General features: G+C 44.8%; 1 protein-coding gene across 2 annotated transcripts in view; it reads left to right on the top strand.

Moving 5' to 3' along the window:
- Positions 1–14,714, top strand: part of LOC125442674 (fibronectin type-III domain-containing protein 3A-like) — a 91,955-nt gene that overhangs the window by 43,024 nt on the left and 34,217 nt on the right. For both annotated transcript variants that reach the window (XM_048514248.1, XM_048514247.1), the window contains 3 exons: positions 2,888–2,963; positions 5,525–5,601; positions 13,681–13,915. In XM_048514248.1, coding sequence (XP_048370205.1) covers positions 2,888–2,963; positions 5,525–5,601; positions 13,681–13,915 — 388 coding nt within the window. The remainder of the gene's footprint in view (positions 1–2,887; positions 2,964–5,524; positions 5,602–13,680; positions 13,916–14,714) is intronic.

The raw sequence follows: 14,714 nt of genomic DNA, 5'->3' as shown, positions 1-14,714 counted from the left end.
TCGCTTTTGAACCCTGCTATCTCAGTCCCAGGGGAAAAAAAAATTAAGACTGTTTATATGTTAGGATAGTTTTGAGTCACAACTTCAATAAAGTTTTGGATAAAAATATTCTAAATAAGTAATATATCAAATTATAGATGTAATGGATTGGAACAGTAAAATCCAGGATAACTCTCTCCCTCTTACTTTGTATTTTTTCTTTTCTTTCTTTCCTTTCCTTGGGTTGGATTCAAACGACTCTTTTGAGTGGAAAGAAAATAGTTGCTGGCGATATTCCAATAACACTTGTGCAAAAGAGTTTACATGGGTTCACATCAGTGGTGGGATCCAAAAGTTTTAGTAACAGGTTCCCATGGTGGTGGGATTCAAACTGTGGCGTAGCGCCAATGGGGATGGCCCGAGGAGACTTACGCGGCGGGGGGGGTGGCTGGGCATTCCTGGGGTGGGAGCATTCCTGGGGGCGGGGCTGTGGCAAAAGGACACAGCGGCTTGCGGTGAGTCGCTTAGGCGGAAAGCGAATGCTGCGCGAAGCGCGGAAGGCTGCCGCATGCGCCGGTGCACCTCCTGCTAGACTGCTTCAAGTTCCTTAAACTACTGCTGAGAGGAGGGGCGTAACTAAGGCAAAAATCACGTGGCAAAATCACCAATTAGTAACCCCCTCTCGGCACACACAAATCATTAGTAACCTACTCTCGGGAACCTGTGAGAACCTGCTGGATCCCACCTCTGGTTCACATGCTTCTGCTTGTGGAAGAGTTTGTGCAAATAGAAGAACAGCTTTATATTGATTATCTCATTCACCATTTCAGTATAAGATACAAAACTCTTCCTTTGAACAGCATTTTAGATTTAACTCACTGTTATTACAATTCTGTTCTTTGAGCCAGGAATTTCTTTATAATGTGGAAGTATTTTGCACTCAAAACATGAGATGGTTTTTGGACCTCCCTGTGAAGAGATGTAGCATCACCAGAGAGAGAGAGCCCTGGGTACAGGCCTAACTAAGCTTCACTAGGGTAGTATAGCATGAGTTGTGGTCTGGGAAGTTCCTATTTATGGTCTCTCTAAATGGATGCCGTTTAGGTCCTTTGAGCCTTCCTGGTAGCAGATGTTGAGATGAACCCTGTCTGGAACCATTTTGCACTAATGGTAACTTCTGTGTGTAAACCCATGCCGTGTTCTGTATGGAAGGTTACCAGCGCATGGATTATCGTAGCCATGCAACATACATAAAAGCAGTAATACATTTTTTTTAAAAAAAGGAAAGAAATGGCAACAGACATTAAACTAGTATTTTTCATCAGTCCAGGAAGCCAATTAAAATTAATGGCTGTCTATGTACCACTATCATGTCTATGATCAGGGGAAACAAGATATGAAGGTGGACCTCAGGCTTGAAACTCTGACTGAGATTGTGGATACCTTCAAGGCATCATGATAAACCACAGTTTTCATGTCTCAGTGCCGGCTGCCCAAAAATTGCTGTATGAATACTGTGGGGTTTCTAAACCATGGCTTGTACCTGTAGCTACCCTGTTTCCCCTAATATAAGACATCCTCGAAAAATAAGGCATAGTAGAGGTTTTGCTGAAGTGCGAAATATAAGGCATCCCCCGAAAGTAAGACATAGCAAAGTTTTTGTTTGGAATCATGCCCGACAAACAGAACACAGGAAAAATAAGACATCCCCTGAAAATAAGACATAGCACATCTTTGGGAGCAAAAATTAATATAAGACACTGTCTTATATTCGGCGAAACACGGTAGTAATTCAGTCTGCATGTAGAAATCCGAGTGTGTTTTTCTGCACACTCCTCTTATCCTCTTGCATATGGTGAGGGAAGCACAGACCTACAAAAAATTTTGTTACCTCATCTATCCGTGGGAGGTTTGAAGGCACTTTCTCGCCATTCCTTCTGCATTATTTCCTCCCAAACTCTCCCTATTGGTAATATGCTTGAGGATCTTTGCACTCCTTCAAGAGGAAGTTTCTAAGGCACAGGTGTCAAACTCGCGGCCCTCCAGATGTTATAGACTACAGTTCCCATCATCCCCTGCCAGCATCATGGCTTGCTCTAGATCCCCCCCCTCAGTTTCCCATTTATTATATCCACACAGCAGCAAATATGCTCTGTTTGTTGTGAAGCTTTGCAAAGAGGCACAGGAATGCAAGGAAACTTGGATACCATTCAGGGAATTCTATTTGGAGGGTGGGACGCGAGGGTGGGCAACGTCTGCAAACAAACTGTGGTCTGTTAAGTACCTCTGCTGCATGAGCAGGGTTTGTCCAGCACACTGTAGTTGAAACAAATTGCAGCTTATTGTGACATTTGAAAATCGTCGTTGTAATGAAGCAGTAAAGGTTTAGAAAAAAATTAACCACAACTGGCTAAAATGCAGATATGAGCCATCAGGTAAGTAACAGCTTTCAGTGACCTGTGAATTATTGTGGAATTATTTTGCAAGGTTAAATATATAAGTAAGCTTAAAACGATTGTCTTACAAAATGTGAGTGTTGCATTCAATAAACTTTGTTTTGTCTTCAGGTGAGGCTGATATGTAGGCACTAGTAGTAAAGCCCACTGTAGGGTAAGAAATACAGTGGGCCTCTAGATAGGGCAGGGGGTGAGAGCAGGTAGGGGCCGGGAGGGCTTGCTGATGACGATGGGGAGGGCAAGGGGGCTTTTGGAGCTCCAGAGCAGTGGCAGCAAGGTGCATCTGCTCCAGGGCAGGGACGGAATGTCCAACAAACCCTCCACCAATAAGGGAGCAGGACTCGCTTGAGTCCTGCTCCCTTATTGGTGGAGGGTGTGTCGTCGAACATTCCATCCCTTAGTATTTTATTATTGGTAAAATTGTATGTTTATTCTCTGTGTTTTGTATTTAGGTTATACTTGTACAGGTAAACCCGGGAGAGACTTTCACAATTAGAACTGAAGATGGACACATTCAGTGTATACCAGGTAAAGCAATCTGTGCTAAATTATCTATGTCCTTCCCCTGCCACCAATCAATAAAATAGTTCTCGGCATTTTTCAGGCAGATCTAATTTATTTACCTGGAGGACTTATTAGGAGCCTTTTGACCGACAAAATTGGTCCCCCAAGGTGATTCACAGCATAATATAAAAGCAAATCACCGCATTTTGAAAAAAAGTTTTAAAAACTTCTCAGCTGCAGTACTGCATGTAAACTGCAGATAAGTCCCAACAGAGCAGATAATGTTAGATGACTCATGCCCAGAAGTCAAGCGATCTACTGGGGTAGGGGGAAGAAGATCGTCATCTGAACTGCTGAACAGTTCTTTCTCAACCCCGAACATGTTGAAGTGAGTGTGAGGAAAAGTCACCCAGGGTGATCTCATAAGGAAACGTTTTATTCAGTGTATTTCCGCATACTCACCATTCTGCCTCTGGCTGTAGTAGTTTTTGATTCTTTAGGGGAAATGAAAAGGAGGTAGATGCCAAACCTTCCCTGACCTCTGGTGTGTTATAAATGAAACATCTGAAAGAAGACCTATATGCCTTTTTTGGGGGGGCGGGGGGGGTGTCTTTGTTTTCCTTTTAATTTCAAACCCAAACCACTTACTTGTTCTTCACCGCAGCTTGGGCAGCCCCATTCACAGCTCCAGGTGGCCGGGTATGGAGCAATGGCTGCACCGCTGCTCCCCAAGGGATTTTTTGGTGGCGCTGGGAGGCTGCGCAAGCATGCTAGCCTCTCTACTGCTGAGAGACCCCCATAGTGTGCAGTGCACTTAAGTCACCCCAGAGGGTTGCAAAGTGTCAACTTGTGAGCATCGGTTAGGATGGAGCCGACTAATGTTGGCTCCTCCCCCGGCCCGGCCCTGCTATGCCGGTGGTGGCAGCTGGAGGCACAGGAATGCTGCCACAGTGCTCTGCACCACGTCCCACCTCTGGGGAGGGCGGCGGCCACTGGATGGCAGTCGTTTCGCCCCTCCACCGGGGTAAGTGCCCTGGAGAGGGCAAATCTGCTGGTGGGGCCGCCCTACCACTCCCATGAGCAGATCCCCCCCTCCCTTGGCTGGTGCTCGTAGTCTTCTATTTTGAAGAACAGAATTTAATGCAGCAAGCAATATTCTGTCTTCTATAACTTGTTCAACTTTGACTTCGTGAAAGTCAAAACAGAGACTTTTCATTATATTCTCTGTAAACCTTTTACTTGTGTTTTGCTCACCAGTACTAGAGTCATATTTTCGTCTAGTATGAAACATTTGGGACATGCTGAGTTTGCTTGGGACTTGAATATCTTTGTGCCAGGACCTTGCCTGTTTGTGACCAATGGCTGCTGAGTTAGAAAATACCTCCAGTGATCAAGCCATTCCTAACTAGGGACAGATAAGCAAGTATTTGGGCTCTTTCTGTATCGCTTCCTACCATCTGTCCTGGAAGCAGGATGAACTAACTATGATTGAGCTAGGACATAGGTGTCCTAGCTCCCAGCATCATGCTGGCGGGGGATGATGGGAACTGTAGTCCATAACATCTGGAAGACCGCTAGTTTGACACCTGGGAGCTAGGAGCAAAAGAAGCAGGGATCACAGGTGTTGCAGAAGGACAGGGGATAAGATTTTTTTTGGGGGGGGGGGAGCATGAGTCATAAGGGGCACTCACCTTATCCATCCTTTGGATCTGAATTTTGTGCTAGCATTAGGAATATGTTGAGATGCTTCATCGGATCCTTAAAGCACGCCAATCCTGGGAAACTGATTTTCTAGGCTCTTCTAGGGAATGCAAAATGCTAACTCGCATATTCTTTTGATCTTCACCATAGTCAGTTTTATTTAGACACCATTTTTAGTGTCAATTGCAGAACTGCTTTTCAAACCTGAAAAAAGTGAATCTTCAAAAAAAATCTTCAGTTTTCTATATTCTTTGTTACTTTATGCAAGTGAGTGCTTGGGTATACTGTCTGAACAGACTTTTGAGAATATGAATACTGAGAAATAATAAAGTGAATAATATAACTCAGTATCATTCAAGGGGAATAATAAAATGTTAGTAAACTAGTACAGCAGCAAAACTAGTATTGCTGTGTCACTGAAATCCTCGAAAGTCTGTGGAACATTCCCCAGGTCATGACTTTATGTGTTGAATGTCAGAGGCATCGCCCTGGAAGTCAGGTTTTTCAGAAATTTTGCCAGATAGATTTACATCTTCCATAGTGATTTCCGTTAAGTTTGAAAACGTTCGCAGATCCACTATTTTCATAAAGGCTTCCTTTAATATGTTTTCATCATTCTGCTTTCAGAGCTGTTGCCCGTTCTCATGTTTTTCTTACATTTCTGCTTTATGCTAGAGTTTCTTGGCATAGTTGTCCAGTTTGTTCTCTGTAGCAGTTTGAAAACAGAGGATGGAAAATCACTTAAAGCCTCATACATCAGAATTAACTGTGCATGCTCATGCCTGTTGTCATTTAGGTTATCAAGATTGTCAAATGAACTGTGACTGCACACGTTCTGCTGCTATATACAGACATGAACACGCTGTTGCTTGGTTTCCTTTCAGGTCCAGCGCATGTTCCTATGATGTCACCCAACGGTTCTGTGCCTCCAATATTTGTGCCTCCTGGCTACGTATCTCAGGTAATCATCTCCTGTCCCACATCAGTGTTCGCAAAGCCTTCAAGTGGGGTATCAGTGGATGTCTGTTCATCCCCAATCATACATAGAGTCCTGGTTCTGGTTTAGGCCTAGTGAAGGCATTTCTCCCCAGAGCAGGAAGGCCTCTCTATCATGGGATTCCCACCAGCTTCCCAGAGAGGCAGGATGTAAACTTCAGCTTCCTGTTCCTGGTGGGTCACCCTTCCTCCTCTCTCAGTTTCTTTCCTTAGCCATGGTTTATAGAACAAGAGCACTGAGCAGGGTCACATGTTTCCTTACTATGGAGAGCCAGCAGTGGTAGACGCTAACCTGCAGAACCGGGATTTATTCTGTTTGGATTTTACAAGGGCCTGCTTCATTCCATCAAGCAAAAGTTAACTGCTGAAGTCACATGCCTAGAATCACATGAGATTCTGGAAAGATCTCTCTTCTTCCAGCAAAAGAGAAGAGACAGGTACACAGGCACAGGTAGACGGCACAGATACCCAGCCTTTGCATAGATAGAGTTTGCTGTTCCTATATATAGTGTGGATTCATTTGTTATCTAGTGAAGTTCTACAAAACAACTCACTCGCATCTCTGCCCTACTATTTGCTCTTCTAATTCATAGCAACACAACAGATTCCGCTCTCTTCCATATGAGCGGCAGACTCTAATCTGGTAAACCAGGTTTGATTCCCCACTCCTACACATGAAGCTTACTGGGTAACCTTGGGCTAGCTGCAGTTCTCTCAGAACTCTCTCAGTCCCACCTACCTATTGGGGGGAAAGGAAGGGAAGAAGTTTGGAAGTGAATTTGAAACTCCTTATGGTTGAGAAAAATGGGATATAAATCCGAATTCTTCTCCTCCTCAATCTTGATGGTGTAGGTTGTACCTGGACTGTAGTTAGCCAAAATCATGATTATCCATATTCTATAATCAGGACTTGGAGCCACTGCTAACCTTGATTATAAATTGTGACTGCTTAAAAAGGGAAGTGGTTCCGGGATGGACCACACAAATCCTCAGGGTGTTTCTAATCCCTTAATCCTCACAAGATACTTTTTATCTTATCTGTTGTTTCCCAGTAGTCAAAACACTGGATGTTCTTTCCCATCCACTGCGGCCAATTCATTGGACAGCGATTCACCGTGGATCTAAACACATCCTTCTGAAAACCAGTTTTCTTCCCTCTGTTGGCTGTGGATTCCACTGTCTGGTTGCTATTCATCTTCAGACCTGGTCTGATTGTTTGTTGAGTTGCAGACCAGGCTAAAAAAATAAAGTAGTCAAGAAAAGAAGTATAATCAGAGAGCCTTTTTCTTACCCACTGCCTTTCAGGGTGCCAAAGCCTGCTTTGTAGCTGCCTCTTCTTTCTTTTCTTCTGAAGAGGAAGAAGGAAATCACACGAGTAGATCTCTCACCCCCATTGACACACCCCTTTCCCCAATACAGCTGAAAGGCAGAGCACAACTCAGTATCACTTGGAATGTAACGCTGGGAAGACTGGACCCTCTGTGTCTCATGAGGAAAAAGGGGAAATGGTTTATATTTCACCCCTCTCTGTTCTAACTCCACTAGCATCTGGGATATGGAACAAATGAGCCAGGTAGTTTTTCATTGGAGACATTGTCACAACCAGGACGAGACACAATTTTATAGCCTCTGTTCTTCCCCCTCCTTTTTTCTACCAAGTTTTCTATAATCTCCAGCTTTCATTTAAAAACTGAAAATAAAATAGCAAACCCCAAATCTCCCCCCAACCATTAAAAGGCACCCATGAAAAGGTGCCTAAAAACAGGCAGGTCTTTAAGGCCCTCCTGAAAATCTCCAAGAAGGGTCCCCCCTCACCCCTTCAGGGATTTTATTTCCCAGAGGTTTGGTGGAAAAGGCCCAGACAGGTCAACCCCGTGTGGCAGAATAACCAACAAATGGCTGTATGACTGTAGTGTAAATTATGTACAAGGATATGTGGAAGAAGAAGAAGAAGAAGAGTTTGGATTTATATCCCCCCTTTCTCTCCTATAGGAGACTCAAAGGGGCTGACAATCTCCTTGCCCTTCCCCCCTCACAACAAACACCCTGTGAGGTAGGGGCTGAGAGAGCTCTGGAAAGCTGTGACTAGTCCAAGGTCACCCAGCTGGCGTGTGTGGGAGTGCATAGGCTAATCTGAATTCCCCAAATAAGCCTCCACAACTCAAGCGGCAGAGCTGGGAATCAAACCCGGTTCCTCCAGATCAGAGTGCACCTGATCTGTAAAACCTGCTCTTAGCCACTACGCCACTGCTGCTCTTTCGAAAATGTGGGTCCCAGGTCATGAAGGGTCATAAAAGTCATTACCAGCATTTCCTTAGATGTTTACTTAAGTTCCTTAATTATCAAGAGCTTCATTTCAGTTTGAACTCCAGTACCTTTTTTTTTTCAAATGACAAACAAACCTGTGTCTTGGTCAATGGAGGAAGCATCTAGTCATTTGGGACATTTATAAACCTTTTATTTATTTGAAACATTTTTATACTGCCTTTCCACCCAGTCAGGGTTCACAAGACAGTGAATATTAAAAAGATGTAAACAATTAAAATACCGTTAAAATGGTAACATTCAGTGAAAAAACGTATAAATACACAGCACTGGAAGTAGGATCAATAACCATTCTTGAGAGTGTAAAACAAAACATGCTTCATCTACTGGCAAAAGAGACCGATAGAGGAAAACTTTCATTTATTTGTTTGATTTCTGCACTGCTGTCCCCAACAACAATAGGCTCAAAGCTGATTATGACAGTATAATAAAGCAATAAAATTGATAATATACAATAAAATTAACAATATACGCTCTAAAACATATGTTCAATGGCACTTAACCAAGCAGTGTGGAACCATCTCAAGACATTTCACAACCTTCTACCCTAAAGCATAAGCTACAGTTTAACCAGGCAAGGGGAGGGAAAAGAAAGGGAGGCTAATTGAGATGGAAACATACTCATTGTTGTCCTCAGCAGCAGTGGCATAGTGGTTTAGAGCAGGTGTACTCTTATCTGGAAGAACTGGGTTTAATTCCTTCTCTGCCACCTGAGCTGTGGAGGCTTATCTGGGGAATTCAGATTAGCCTGTACACTCCAACACACGCCAGCTGGGTGACCTTGGGCTAGTCATGGTTCTTCTGAGCTCTCTCTGCCTCACCTACCTCACAGGGTGTTTGTTGTGAGAGGGGAAGGGAAAGGAGTTTGTCAGCCCCTTTGAGTCTCCTATAGGAGAGAAAGTGGGTTATAAATCCAACTCTTCTTCTTCAATGATAGGCCTGGCAGAATAGCTCTGTGCTGCAGGCCCTGTGAAATTGAGATAAGTCCCACAGACCCCTGGCCTCATTTGACAGAGTGTTCCGCCAGGCTGGGGCCAGGGCTGAGAAAAGGCTGTGGCTCTAGTTGAGGTCGGACACTTTTCAGGCATTGGGGCTCCGTCATCCAGACTGGTTAGGTCATGGCCCCTTCGCTACAGGCTGGGCTATATAATTTGTTTTACAAGCTCTCCTGGATGCTAGGACCTTGCCCTTCCCACTTGAATAGCCCTGCTGATGCATTCAAGTGCTAGGCCAGCTTGCTCCACAGCAGACTTTCAGGGAACAATGGAGAGAGAACAGACACCAATCAAAGTGCCGATGCCCCGGGGCAAAGTAAAAAGAAAAGGACAAGTCCTCCCAGCTGAGTTCCTCGACTTTGGGTGCGGGACCAACAAAAGACCATGCAGATCTGGCCAGGCCCAGGCCCTCCAGAGACGTCTGCCCCCCCCCCCCGAAGAAGAAGAAGAAGAGTTTGGATTGATATCCCCCCTTTCTCTCCTGCAGGAGACTCAAAGGGGCTGACAATCTCCTTGCCCTTCCCCCCTCACAACAAACACCCTGTGAGGTAGGTGGGGCTGAGAGAGCTCCGAGAAGCTGTGCCTAGCCCAAGGTCACCCAGCTGGCGTGTGTGGGAGCGTACAGGCTAATCTGAATTCCCCAGATAAGCCTCCACAGCTCAGGCGGCAGAGCGGGGAATCAAACCCGGTTCCTCCAGATTAGATACATGAGCTCTTAACCTCCTACGCCACTGCTGCTCAAACCAAAACCCCAGGGGAAAACTGATACCCCGTCAGGGTAGGGAGTTGTAGCAGCAGTACCTTCAGCCAGCAGTACAACAGTGAGTCAGGTAGCAACCTGGGGGAACTGGCTCCAGATCACTAACGGGGAGGTTTTGGACCAGCACCAGGCCAATTTTTCTACTCCAAAATGCCCTTCTGCTGGGGGACAACACAGAGCCCGGGTGTTGCAAACATGGAGCCCGCAGCTCTGCTTTCCACTTTTTTCTCCCCGAAAGAGTGGGCAGCTCAGCAGTGGTGGTTTCCTGGCCCAATGGTTTCAGTTTACAAAGGGCTTCAAATGTCTATGAGTTGAGCCTAGAAGCAACTTGGAAGCCTTGAGTTGAGCCTAGAAGCAGCCTTGAGTTGAGCCTAGAAGCAACTTGGAAGCCAGCATAGGAGGAACAAGAGTGGAGCCATATGAACCCCACAACCCACTCTAGTCAAGACTCTGGCTATAGCATTTTGTACCAATTGTACTTTCTGGACAGTCTTCAAGATCAGCCTCCGTGCAGAGCACGTTGCAGTCGTTTAGTCTTGATCTTAACAGGGCATGTATCACAGTGGAAACTGATGGAAGGCACTTCCTGAACACTTCTGCCACTTGTTTATCCAGGAGTACCCCCCCCCGGGGGGCCCCCAAGCTACAAAACTGCTCCTTTAGGAAAAGTGGAACCCCAACCATAAGAGGAGATAACCCTTTTCCCATGTAAAACCATTTTGACCCCATCCCCCCCAACACACAATGGCACCTGTTTTGTCATGATCAAGTTTCATCTTGTCAGTCCTCAACAATTCCATTTTGTTTGTTCTGAATTGTACCTAGTTCTACTGCCATTCATCTTCGCATGGGGCTTTTTTTTTAAAACAAGGAAGAAATTCTCTAAGAACACAAATGCACTAACATAACAAATTAATTGCTCTTGACTTTGAGGTCACATTATGGGTGAGTTTCTGTTGTAATAAGCCCTGCCTTGCCAAATTCTTTTGCCTCCAAAGCCAGCTATTTCCCATCATTCTGACTTTATCAGGAGTTGAGAAACTTTCCGGTAATAGCTAGTAGTTCTAACTCTGTAAACTCTTCGTAGCCAGCTAGGAAATTGTGGCAACTGAATGGCCAAACTAAACATGCTTCAAGCAGAATAATTTTTTAAAGGAACTTTTAACACTGGAAGATTTGTTTTGTCGTCAAGACTCTCTGACCCGGATGCCAGGTTATACTATCATCAACAAAAACACTGTTAGCTTTTTATATATAGATAGATAAAACCTTTTGTTGTGGAGCTGTGAAGTAGTACGGGCTCTCGTGCTGATTTTGAGGAAGTCCTTAACGTCAGTAAGGAATAATTCCTGAGGTAACAGATCCCAGGGCTTGGAAGGTGTGAAAGGGGAATCCTTTCCTTCCACCTGTTTGGTTTGTGTTACAACGGGTGCAAAACAATGTCAGTGCAAATGAAGTAGTCTTTGAGGAACGTTAGTCGGAGGAAGAGATTAAGGTTAGGGTTGTGCTGGCAGGAACACTCGGAGCAGTCACATTAGCCTGTTCTTTGTCTTAGCAAGGCAGATAGTCCCGGGCTCGAGGTGGAATTGGGCTTCCATGGTAAAAGTATTGTCTTTGCTTAAGCCCTTTAGGAGGGCTATGAAGAAGGTATTTTGCAAGGCAGATATGGATGAGGGCCAGACCGGACAACATTTGCTGCCCTCGTGGCTCCCCAATGCAGAGAATGGACTCCCCGTCTCGGCAATGCACTGCCGGGTGCCTCAAGGGTTGTCAGGATGAGCAGAGACACTGTTGTCATAGAAACAGAGCCCCCCCCCCCCCATGGGTCAGTCTGGTAATACCAAATATGGTATTAATCCTCTAAATAAATAAATATCCTCTGCACATGTAGCCTGATCCTAAGATGCATGTGGCACAAGTGTGTAATTTTGGCCACATGAAACTTTGAGATTTTTTTTTTTACATGAAAATGGAATAAAGAATAATGTTAGACATTTTAAAATAAATACCTTCCTCCCAATAGGGCTCCAACACAGCTTACAAAAAAGTTAAAACCAGGTTTCATTATAAAACTTAGCATATAAGCAGACTGTTGACAGGCGTTACAGACTGCTTCACAGGTACGCACAAGAAGTCTGCTAGCACATTTGACTATCCAGCGGAATCAGCTGACACACATTGAAGCTCTAAGTGATTTCAAAAGCTCTGTTAAAACGTTCAGTCTTATAGAAGTGTTTTGCAAAACCTTGAACGGTACAGTTTATTCTAATTTTCATTTATTGTGGCAGGTTGTGTCTGGGGGAGACTCTGCACCGTCTGAGGTTTTGCTTATTTGTAAAGCCTAGCTGAACTGATCTTAACTTTATTTGGCTCGTGTCCAAGGACTAGCTTCCCTCCAGCTACTTCTAACAATTACTGCTAACAAGATGTGAGATTTTTCTGGCAGCCCTTAACTTTCTCTCTCCTTTTTATTGCAAGCTAATGGCACCCGTAGATTGTGGAACGGAACCTTTGTCAGATCATAGCGAACAGAACAGAAGCAACAAACCTTGCCTGAATGCTATTATGCTAAAAGCTATTGGCTGTGGATATTTGTGTGTCTTGTTTTAGGCAGCCTGCGTATGACTTTATGTATTGCAAGGCAAACTGAGACTGTGAATAACAGCGTTGTAATTCTTGATGGGATATTTTCCCCAAGGAGCAGCAGTGGCGTAGGTGGTTAAGAGCTCGTGTATCTAATCTGGAGGAACCGGGTTCGATTCCCCGCTCTGCCACCTGAGCTGTGGAGGCTTATCTGGGGAATTCAGATTAGCCTGTACACTCCCACACACGCCAGCTGGGTGACCTTGGGCTAGGCACAGCTTCTCGGAGCTCTCTCAGCCCCACCTACCTCACAGGGTGTTTGTTGTGAGGGGGGAAGGGGAAGGAGATTGTCAGCCCCTCTCCTGCAGGAGAGGAAAGGGGGGATATAAATCCAGAACTCTTCTTCTTCTTCAAGCTATTTTTTTCCCTTTAAAAACACTCTCATAACGTGTAGCTCCAAAGCTCAAAATATCTAGGATAATTCTCTCCTGACTTTTCGCCTGCATCTGTGGCTGGCATCTTCAGAGGATCTGATACTGGGAAAGCAAGTGGAGTATATATATTGTTGGAGTGTCCAGGGTGGGGGAAAGAACCATTGTCTGTTAACAAGTAAAGGGTGCAATTAGCAAGCTAGATTTACATGTGTTGAGTGGGATCCACCCATTAGCATGTGAGTAACAATGAAGATAGCTAATTGCACCCTTTACTTGTTAACAATGGTTCTTTCCACCATCCTGGACACTCCAACAGGTACATATACTCCACTTGCTTTCCCACTATCAGATCCTCTGAAGATGCCAGCTACAGATGCAGGTGAAACATCAGGAGAGAATGCTGCCAGAACACGGCCATACAGCCCGGAAACAACACAGCACCCCAGTGATTCCGGCCGTGAAAGCCTTCGACAATACATATCTAGGATAAGCTTTCGAAGGTCGCTACCTATCTATCCCTCTCCAAGATCGGGTCTGTCCACACTGTAAAAACCAAGTGGAGACTCTTGCTCACATTATACTTGACTGTCCGAGATGTGTGGGCATCAGGAATTTCTCTCCTGGGCTGGTCTTAGACAAACCTGAAGGAGACTCTGACAACTCTGTTGTGGAGCTTTTGTTAAATAACACAGAGGCCATGCTCTTGGAAAAAGTAGCAAAATTTCTTTTACAAGTGACAGAACTTTCTAAGTAATGTCCAATGCTAGATACAGTTTATCTGTCTGTGTTTTGAATGTACATTGGATTTGTACTTCACAAATGTCTGTAACGCTCTGGAGCGTATTTTAATATGCCTAATAAAGGTAGTTGTATTATATTGCAATCTGTGTTTCAGGGTTTTTTAAAAATATGTCAACAACTTGATCCGTTTTCACTTTGTGTCGTAGGTGGTGGAAGAAAATGGAGTTCGGAAAGTTGTGGTCATGCCACATTCTACTGAATTCCACCCCTCCATGCACCCGCCTCCTCCCCACGTCCCTCATTACATGCATCCGCACCCTGCTTTGCTGCCCCACCCGCCTCACCCAGTGTACCCTCCCGTTCCAGGGACGGGAGAAATGCCTCCACAGTTCATTCACCAGCATCCTCCACCCCCCTCTCCACATGTCTATCAAGAGCAAGGTAAGGTCAGACTCCTGCTTCTCATTTCAGCTAACGAGGGGATGTGCGATCTTGCAGTTAAATTCAAATTCAACAACCTTTATTGGCATAATAATACAATTCTATCAACAGCAAATTCAGTGGCCAAACAGGTAACAAAAATAAAAATTTTATGAATAAATACCAGTATATAAAATGAGAGCTAAAAGAAAGGGGAGAAGGGGGGAAAGGAATTAGGCAAGTTAACCCTTGGATCTCTGGGTTATATACAGATCAAGAAATCTGGCTACTGGATCTGTTACGTTGCTGTTGGTGTTTAATAAAAAGATGCTCTTCTGCAAATCAAATGCGTGCTCTTTTTTTGCTAACAGCGGAGATAGCCATTTTGTTCTAGGTGCAATATGGAGGGGACACTATAGAGCAGTGATTCCCAACCAGGGTTCCGTGGTACCCTGGGGTACCATGAGCACGTCCCAGGGGTACCTTGACAATGCTACTGCCTGCCCCTCCCCCCCCCCCCCCAGAATAAAATGTTTTTTGAAGGGCAAGGGGTTGGAAACCTCATGGGCTCCTTTTAAACAACACTGAAAAACAGCATTGTTTTGTTTGCCTAAATTTGCTGTGGATTGGGGGGGGGGTAGATTTAAAGGGAGCTCTCCCTTTAAATCCCCCCAGTCCATGCCAAATTTAGGCAAACAACACGGCTGTCAATGCTGCTTTTCCTCCCCTCCCCCTGCTTGCCACTCCCCCCATCTACAGGCCAAAAACAGAAAAAACCCTAAAAAATGAAAAAAAAATCAAACGAACCTCAAGGGAATCC

This window comes from Sphaerodactylus townsendi, linkage group LG13 (genome assembly GCF_021028975.2).
Source record: "Sphaerodactylus townsendi isolate TG3544 linkage group LG13, MPM_Stown_v2.3, whole genome shotgun sequence".
Classification (NCBI taxonomy): Eukaryota; Metazoa; Chordata; class Lepidosauria; order Squamata; family Sphaerodactylidae; genus Sphaerodactylus; species Sphaerodactylus townsendi.
The sequence above is the reverse complement of the archived record's forward strand: the minus strand, read 5'-3'. Positions and strand labels throughout refer to the sequence as shown.